The 9015-nt window shown below is 36.8% G+C and overlaps 1 protein-coding gene across 1 annotated transcript; it reads left to right on the forward strand.

Annotated features, from left to right (window-relative positions):
• The first annotated feature begins 589 nt into the window (after positions 1–589).
• Positions 590–3216, forward strand: LOC103963981. The gene is made up of 3 exons (XM_009376863.3): positions 590–1135; positions 1623–1810; positions 2267–3216. The coding sequence occupies exons 1-3, from the start codon at positions 622–624 to the stop codon at positions 2789–2791; spliced, it is 1227 nt and encodes a 408-aa protein (XP_009375138.2). The 5' UTR covers positions 590–621; the 3' UTR covers positions 2792–3216.
• Positions 3217–9015: the final 5799 nt, after the last annotated feature.

Below are 9015 nucleotides of genomic sequence, written 5' to 3' on the forward strand. Positions count from 1 at the left end.
CCTTTACCAAAAATTAAACCTAAAGTCTCTCACTTACAAATGAAGATAAATACCACCAGACCTTAACACTAAATGGTGTATCGTTTTGAATTTTTAAGTTGGATCAATTCATTGACCAAAAAAAAAAAAAAAAGTAGTTGGATAAATTCAATTTTTTTTTATCCATGTGACATTAAGCCCAAAATCCATTAAAATATGGGCTTCAAGCTTTCGAGATCCATATGATTGGATAAAATCATTGGGAAAATTTGAAATAAATTCAATTTTACAGACTACCTTTTAAAATAGTTCCAATTTTTAATGACTTTTAACTTTTGAAATAGATCTAATTTTTAGTTACTTTGAACCTATTTCAAAAAACCCCTAAATCATTTCCCGATCTACCTTAATCATCTCGTGCCGGAAAAAATATTTCGGTTGTTTTACCCGGGAAAAAATGAACACGTGTCGCTATCCCATAAGCTCCATGAACAACGATACCAGTAGTTCAAAACCAGTCGATCCCTCCCCCAGACTTTCCCGTACCCTTTTCAAACGTCCCTGTTCTTTTATTTTTTAATTTTTTTTGTTTTTTAAATCCGTCATTTTTTTTAACTCCAAAAAAAAAAAAAAAAAAAAAAAATGTCATGGCTCGCTCGCTCCCTCGGTGACTCTCTACGTCTCAACGACGACGGCGACGCCGTACCCCACGACAACGACAATGGATCACCAACCCCACCCAGCGCTGACAGCGACGTCGTTCGAAGAAGAAGCGAAATTGAATCTTCAGATGAGGAAAACGAAGACGAGGACGACCAAACCCGAGGCGTGAGGGAAGATTTGGACGAATTCAAGCAGACGCTGACCCGCCAATTCTGGGGCGTCGCGTCGTTCCTCGCTCCGCCGCCTCCCCCTCCGCCACCTCCGTACCCTTCATTGCCGTCCAGTAATCGATCGGATCCTCCTGACATGGATCGATCCGAGCCGCCCGATCAATCGGCGATGGATTTTGATGAAGGTGAAGAGAAAGAGGAGGAATTGGAGGGGGATTGCGCCGTTGGGGTCACGGAGGAGGTATTGGCGTTCGCCAGGAACATCGCGATGCATCCGGAGACGTGGCTGGACTTTCCTCTCGACGAGGAGGAGGATTTGGGCGGTATGTATACGAAATTTTATACCGTATGTATTTTTCACTGTATTCCTAAGTTTTCGTTGGTCAATCTTAGAAATGTGGAAACTTTGGTGCGGTTGAAATGTACATTGCATTATTCTCCTTCAAATTGTTGGGTTAATCTTCGAATTTCGTTGTTTTGCTATTGGAGATTCATATGTTAGGAACATAGAATTTGCCCTATTGTTTGTTAGGACAATGCATAAGGTTGTGGCAGTTGAGTGCCTTAGGATTCATAGCTTGTCCCATTGCGGTGATGGATGTTATGCACAATGCAGTTGATATTAGTTGGGGAAATTTGAAATATTGCATTGTAAAATTGTTGGAACGGGAGTTAAGATTACGTTGCACAGAAAAACTAGTTGATAGTAGTTTTTTCTCTGTCTTTCCGATTTTGTTGAACAAACTTCTTGCTTTTTCCAGTTCCACAGTTTTGGGATTGGTGCCTAATTGATACGTGTTCTTATTTTAGATTTTGACTTGTCTGATGCCCAGCAAGAGCATGCTATGGTGATTGAACATCTTGCGCCAAGATTTGCTGCTTTGAGATTTGAACTGTGTCCGTGCCATATGAGGGAGAGTTACTTCTGGAAAGTCTATTTTGTTCTTCTGCATTCGAGGCTCAATAAGCAGGATGCCGAAGTCTTATCTACACCCCAAGTAAGCTTCGTATAATTACTTTTAGTGTCCGTCAGTCAATTGATTAAATTTGTTTCTGCTTCCAACTTAAACCATACTTAAAGCATCAGTAAAGTGGGAAATGTTGCTTCATGTCAATTCTAGATTGCGGCCTTCCATTTCTTTTTTCTTATCCAGGATCAGCTTGATTGTATATCACAAGTTCTCGTTGTTGTTGGATGCTAGTAGTTTCTTGAACTCCTCCATGGGATGGATTATCACGGCATGGATTTTGGTAGTTCTAGGCGTTCAACTTCAATTTTCTATTTAGGTTGTAGGTGATCTTCCCGGTTGGGAATAAAGTTAGGATTTCGGAATTCTACATGGTTCCCGAAATTCTTAGATTAAAACATTATTTATACTTTGTGATTGAGCCTAAGTTCATGCCAAACCTGTTACGTTTCTGAAATTTAATGTAGTATAACATATTGGTCGCAGGTAATGGAAGCCAGAGCAAAGTGGATGCAGGAGCTACATTGTCAGACTGCATTAGAACATGGTCAATTTGGAAGAAACACTTCTTTTATAAAAGACAGTTCCAATATACTAGATGAAGATTGTGCTCTGGTCTCATCATGTAGTGTTTATTACGAGGACAAGATGCTAAGGACGTATCCTTATGAATCAAGGATGTCCCCCACGGCTTATGAGACTGACAAGCACCCAGGTGAGAGTGATGAAGTCCCATTTATTGACAAGTCTGTTATTGAAGAAAAGCCCATCATTAAGAGCGAGGACAAGAATCTAACAGTTGGTCCATCCTCGAAGATGCTAGATAATATCGACGAAGATGATGACGATGATGACTGGCCAGAGGAAGATTCTGAATTAGATGGGTATAGTGGAACGGCTATTTACGCGATCAATGAAGAAGACATATCTTTCAGTGACCTAGAGGACGATGATTTCCTTGCTCCCACAAAACTCAAGACTGTCAAGAAACCTCATGGAAAGAAAGGTTAACCATCGGCGCATGCTCTGCTCATCGGATAGAAGATGGCGCTTCAAGTCAACGGATGAACTGGTAGTGGCTAAATGGCTTGCAAAAGTACGCTGTCGTGTAGTCCTGAGCCGGGACTCTTCTAAATGCTTGCTGATTGTCCTACTGAGTAGTCCCACGCTGGGACTCAAGCCTCTGGTGATGATGCTATTTGTTCTAATACGAAATTGTACATGATATGTTGATTTCTTGTGGTCCAAGTTTTTACAGAAAAGTATATGTTTGATTGGTTGTGATACAATTGTAATATCACTGTTGTTCCAGTGTGAAAGAGAGAGAGAGAGAGAGGGTACAAGGGTCATTTCACCAATGAAGTGTCCTGGAAAGGAAATATGCAGAGTAGATTCTGTGACCACATCAATACAAGAATTTTGTCTTTCCTGTCATATTTTTTTACTATCTCATGAACTTGTTCTACGCTTATCGTTAAGATTGTCACATTACTCTTCAAGAAAAGACAAACATAAATAACATTAAGAAGAAAGAAGAATAAACAAATTTTAACATTTATTGACGGACATGTGATTTTTGAATAATGTTAGGTATACTAAATTTGAACATGGTTTGTTGTATATCAGAACTCTAGCTTAAGTCACAGGTTCCTTGGGAAGCAAGAATTTGTGAAAGAAGAGAATGATCTCTTTGGCTGTGTAGCATGATAATTGATGTATCATGTGTGACAATATATGCACCAAGCTAACAAATTTAGGAGCTTAATGGTATATGCAAAGGAAATTGTCTGCAAGTTTGAAACCTCAAACATACAAAATGCCACCACACTGAATCATCTTTCAGTCACTACAACCTTTTAACATAACTCTAGCTCAGGCGTTTATCCAAATTTCTTGTTTTTGTAATTTGTTGTAAAAATGATCTTCTAGTTGAATCACATACAATCTTATTTCGTTTTCAATATTTTTCTGAACCTTCATGTAAAATATTGGCGAAAAGTAAAAGAGCAAGCTCCCAGGATGTAAAGGGAAGCTTCAACGTCAGATAAATAATTACAATTAGTGGGTTTTACTTTTCCACCACAATTAGAAATTAAGAAGACATCTTTCCTCCCTAGTCTTCTTTAATATTTTCACTTGAATAATAACTCCAAGACCAATCGACACATTAGGGTTACAGGGAGGGAACTCACAAGAGTCATTGTGGAAGCTGAACTTTAAGTAATCCTTGCTTAACGTAAATATAACTCTAAGTGGAACGATAACATAAATCAATAATTCTAAATCCCAAAACCCTAGACTCAAACTTTCATGTATCAACCTAAGCATGTCAGACTACTTCCCACCGGAGCTACTCTTCGAATACTTCTCCTGCCCAAGGATTTGATCCGATGCATGTGTGTTTCCAAAGCTTGGAATGCTTGCATCCGCGATGGACGCTTCACCAAAAGGCATCTTCAACGCTCCATCAACACCAACTCCGCTCGCACCATTTTATTTAGTCTACGGGGTACCATTTATCCCAAGGATTTCTTTTTGTTGTCTCTTTCCGACGACGATTCGTTCAGCACAGCTGTAGAAATTTGGCAATCGTTGGTTGAACGTCGTGGCTGGGGTGAAATATCGATATTGGGATCCTGTAATGGCCTGGTTCTTGGCCCTATTGGGTTACTTTGAGTTATGAAGTGCATGTTTACAGCCTAAAATCCAACTTGTGGAAGAAGATCCAAAGCATGCCTTCCAAAGGCCTTGAACTTGTTTCGAAAATCCAATTTTCAAACGGTGCTCTAAATTGGGTGATGTCTGATAACAATATGAGCATAATTTTAACTCTTGATCTTGCCACTGAGAAATATGGTGAGTTTTACTGCCCGGTCAACGGCATTTTGGATGTCAGGATTGAGCTGGAGGTCTTGGGAGGCTATCTATGTGTTTGTATTAGTAACTATAACAACAGCGAATTCGGTATTTGGATTATGAAGGAATATGGAGCTAGAGAATCTTGGACCTTGCTATTCAAGTAGTTCTCATCTTTGCAATCGTTACAAACCTTTGGTGTTTTCAAAAAATGGTGAAATGGTTCTCGTTCAAAGTGAGTCGCACCCTGGTCTTCGTTTGTTTGATTTAGAGGAAGAGATCGACGAATATACAGAAACACGTGGTATGCCCCCTCACAATGGAGAAGCTACTTTTGTAGTGGGGAGCCTTTGTTTTCTTGATGGTGGCCCTGTAATTTGTACGAGGCAGCCAAGGGTTTCTCGTGGTGAAAGCAACAGAAGATCAAGACCAGGGTTATCGATATCTGGAGTGAATTTGTGTCCTTTTTCTCCTTGTGGTAATGGTATTAATTAGTTTGTTCGATTTCAGTCTTAGTTTTGAACTCATATTGTTTTAATTTGCCTCGGTTTCTGGCATTCGTGTCATGTTGTTCGTGTTTGTGTTGTTTTCATGTCATACTTGATATTTTCACGGACAGTGTCATGTAATATCCGTTAAAGTAAATGGATAATATGATCCGACCTGAAATGAACCCGTTAAAATTATCAAGTAATATGATCCGACCTATTACCCGTTAATTTTTTTTTTAAATCAATAAATAATGAAAATGAAAAACATAATTTAACCCAAAAAAATAGAAAATATAATACTAAATTAGTATATGCATGCCATATTGTCACATAAATATTATTTCAAAACATTAAAAAAAAATTGTCAAGTATTACATACTCCAAAATAAGAGACTAATGAAAAATCATTAGTACATTGCTATAAAATAGCAAATGTTCAAGGATATGCAAAATGAAGGGAGTTGCGTTTTAAGGTTGATGAACTTTGCACGTTTATATATGCTTTCACATTTTTATCATTAATGATTATTTATTTTGAACTCCCTTAAAAATACTACTAATGAGGGTTTGTATGGTTTTAAAAATTCAAACGGCAATGTACCCATACTCATAGCGTAAATGATGCGATCACGAGTCTTTGCATATTTTTCACATTTTTCACACTTGCAAATTAATTATTATACTTGTTTTTAATGTGTTTGGTATTTTTAAATTACTTGATACTTTTTTTAATGTGTTTTATAATTTTTTAATCTCACTGTTTGCCTATAATATACAATAAAAATAAATAAATAAGTCATTTTTTTTAAATTTATATAGAATAATAATAAAATAATACATATTTAATATACAATATATACATATACACTATAGCTATTGTATTTTATAGTAAGATTTTTTAGTAGTTTAAAAAATTAAAATCATCAAAATAACTTTTCTTTTAACGTGTCGAAACAGGTTACCCTCGTTTCACCTTAGTAGCCTTTTAAGGACCCAATTAGTTATCGTGTTGATCCGAAACCTATTATTTTGTGTCGTTTATGTGTCGTTTTAACGGGTCGTGTAAAAAATTGTCAGGTCTAATTGGTAAAATTTAGCTCTCATATTTACTTGGTGGATATTCACTCTCACATACTAGTACGACCTCACCAGCCTTCCTAACACCAAGAAATTCGTATTAAAATATTAAAATATCATTTTATTTTAAATGAGGATAATCATGAAGATTAGTTGAAAGTATTTGAAAATATTGAAATGTGATGTAAGGTGGAAGAACATGGTCAAGTATTTATAGAGAAAAAATAATAATTTTTCGTATTTTTAATTAATTTTTTTGTATTTTAATTAATTTCTATTGATTTTTTGATAATTTAATATAAATTGACGTCAGCGTGACATCACATAACCTAGGGACTAGGCTAAGCAGTTTTGGTATGGGGGACTAACTGGGCTTTCCCATAGCCCGGTGGACTTAGGAAGGTTGGAGGAGATTTTAGTGGGGGGAGGGGATTTAATCTACTACCCCCAAAGGGATAGTATCATGCTGGAAGTGTTTGAGAGAGAACATTGTCTTTCTCCAATGTGAAAATACAAACAGAAGGTTTGAGGGATGGCCAAGAGCTCCCTTTACCAAATTGTTAAAATATTTCTTCTTCTCTTCCTTGTCAAAATTCCAACAAGATCGAGAGGGAAGCATTGGCTAAAACCCATTTCTCAAAACCCTATTTCAACATGCAAATAGCACATAGAGGCTATGGAGGAAGGGAGGAAGAGAAGGAGCAAGAGAGAAGGATAACAAACATTAAATCTAAGCCAAGTTCAAATTCTAACAATTGACTTATAATTTAAAAAAAAAAATCCAAAATAAGAGGCCATGTGCATGCTGGGCCCGCGTCTACAACTGCGTCTGGAGCTATCTGGCGAGTTTAGCAGTCGAGCGTGGGAGGAAAACAATAGTACTGTACCTATAAAAATGTATTATCTCATTTTCTAAATTTTCTAAATTTAATTTAATAATATATATATATATAATTATTATAGTATATAATAGGAAATCTAAATGAAACACTCCCGATACTGTTCACGTTCAACGTTAAGGACTTTTTTACCTTGAAAAGTCACTCCTGGTACTATTCACTTACACTTTTGTTTTGTCATTTTCATTAAAAACTAAAGTTTTTGAGGACTTTTATTAGTTTTCCTTATAATATTATATATATATATATATAATTGTTATAGTTTTTTAGGGGTATAAAATTATTAAATTAATATTTTGCTTATAGTGTATCGAGGTACCCATGTGTATACATGGACCAACCCATTATATAAACAGGTGCTTATCGAATTACCCAATAATGACTCGATTCGTTATCATGTTAACTCGATGACCTGTTAATTTCGTGTCGGATTAACAGGTTGTATTAGAAATTGTCAGGCCTACTTGTAAGTGTGAGGTTTTAAGTTTGATTTTCACCAAAGACGAATTTGAACCACATTATTGCTAGCCCATTGTGAGACTTAGCCCACTCCCTACCTCTTTAATATAGATAATATTGTTTATTAAAAAAAAAGTATGACTCAATCTCTAACGCTAGGGTTTGGGGTTTATGGCTCAAAAGATGGATTTAGTGCTTGGGTTTGGATCACTTCGGTATCGAAGTCCTGGGTTTCAGTCTCGAGTCCAAGATCTATGCTTGAGATCCAAGGCTTGGGATTCAAGGAACATCCCTAATTCAAGTTCTAAGGTTTGAGGCTAGGTCGAACATGAGGAGGGTTGGTTCGATATGAGATACCGAACTGAAATCCTTGTCCCGATTCCCAAACCGAAGTTTTCAGGAATTCCAATTTCAAGACCGATTCCAAATCAAATTTTTGGGAATCCCGAAATAGTTTATGGATTTCGGGACAAATCGGAAATCCCGAAATAATTTGGGATTTTGGGCTATTGGAAGAAACAAGTAGATGACTCATATACCTTTCTGTTTTAGGTTTAGCAGCCATAAAATTGTAAATCAAATGGGAGGCCTGTTAAACATGCATGCTGGAGGACATTGCCTTCGTACATTCTGGGCTTACGAAACATTACCTGTTTTCGACCATGAAGCACATTTTCCAACTATTAATATGATATTCATGACATTAGGGCCATCCAAAAGAGGGGGCTTTACGTCCTTACTCGCAAAACCAGTTACCCCATCATTGACCTCCTCTACACTTGGTTCTTTCAGATCAATAAGCTCCTCATCTTTTAGCATAGACGACTCAGGGTTAGTAAGAAAAGATGGCAAACCATCAGACCACTTTGTGTTGGAACTATCCTTACTTACATGCTTACTGGACTCTAGTTCACTGGGAGACTTATTAAACGGCAAAGCATATCCATGATCATTTTCTATTTCATCAAGCCCTCCATTAAGAGCAGAAGGCACAGCCTCAAAGTCCTTTTCTTCAGTTGAATGCTCATAGCTGCTCGAAACAATACTGCCAATTTGGTCAACACTATTATCAACACTACTTGAAGAACTTTTCACATTCGAAAATGATTCATTCCCTTGTTCAAAAGAATCTTCCTCTTCTTCTTGGCTAATATCACTACTTTGTATAGAAGATACCAATTTCCTTCTTTCAGCAATCTGCAAAACCTAAATTTGCTAATTCTAAGTTTTCAACTCTCCTAAATTACTAAAAACACAAAAGATGGTGAATGTCCACTCTTCTGTCCAAGTATGCTTAAGAAAGTACAGTAATACGACACAGATACACAATAAATGGCTATTAAGAAATAGCTTGATAGCTAGTGAAAAACGACATGCCTTGATTCATAAATTTTACTTCATCTAATAGGATACAGCTTACTCATGAGCATGAACATCTCACTCACATAACTTG

Source organism: the organism of the source record quoted next, unplaced genomic scaffold, assembly GCF_019419815.1.
Source record: "Pyrus x bretschneideri cultivar Hongxiangsu unplaced genomic scaffold, Pyrus_bretschneideri_v1 Contig28, whole genome shotgun sequence".
In the NCBI taxonomy this organism is placed as follows: domain Eukaryota; kingdom Viridiplantae; phylum Streptophyta; class Magnoliopsida; order Rosales; family Rosaceae; genus Pyrus; species Pyrus x bretschneideri.

What these genes read in the sequence shown, in the direction of transcription:
- LOC103963981 (XM_009376863.3), top strand. Translation starts at nt 622, where the DNA reads ATGTCATGGCTCGCTCGCTCCCTCGGTGACTCTCTACGTCTCAACGAC. An exon ending in CGAGGAGGAGGATTTGGGCG is followed by an intron (nt 1,136 to 1,622) that starts GTATGTATACGA and finishes TTCTTATTTTAG; the next exon opens with ATTTTGACTTGTCTGATGCC. An exon ending in AAGTCTTATCTACACCCCAA is followed by an intron (nt 1,811 to 2,266) that starts GTAAGCTTCGTA and finishes TATTGGTCGCAG; the next exon opens with GTAATGGAAGCCAGAGCAAA.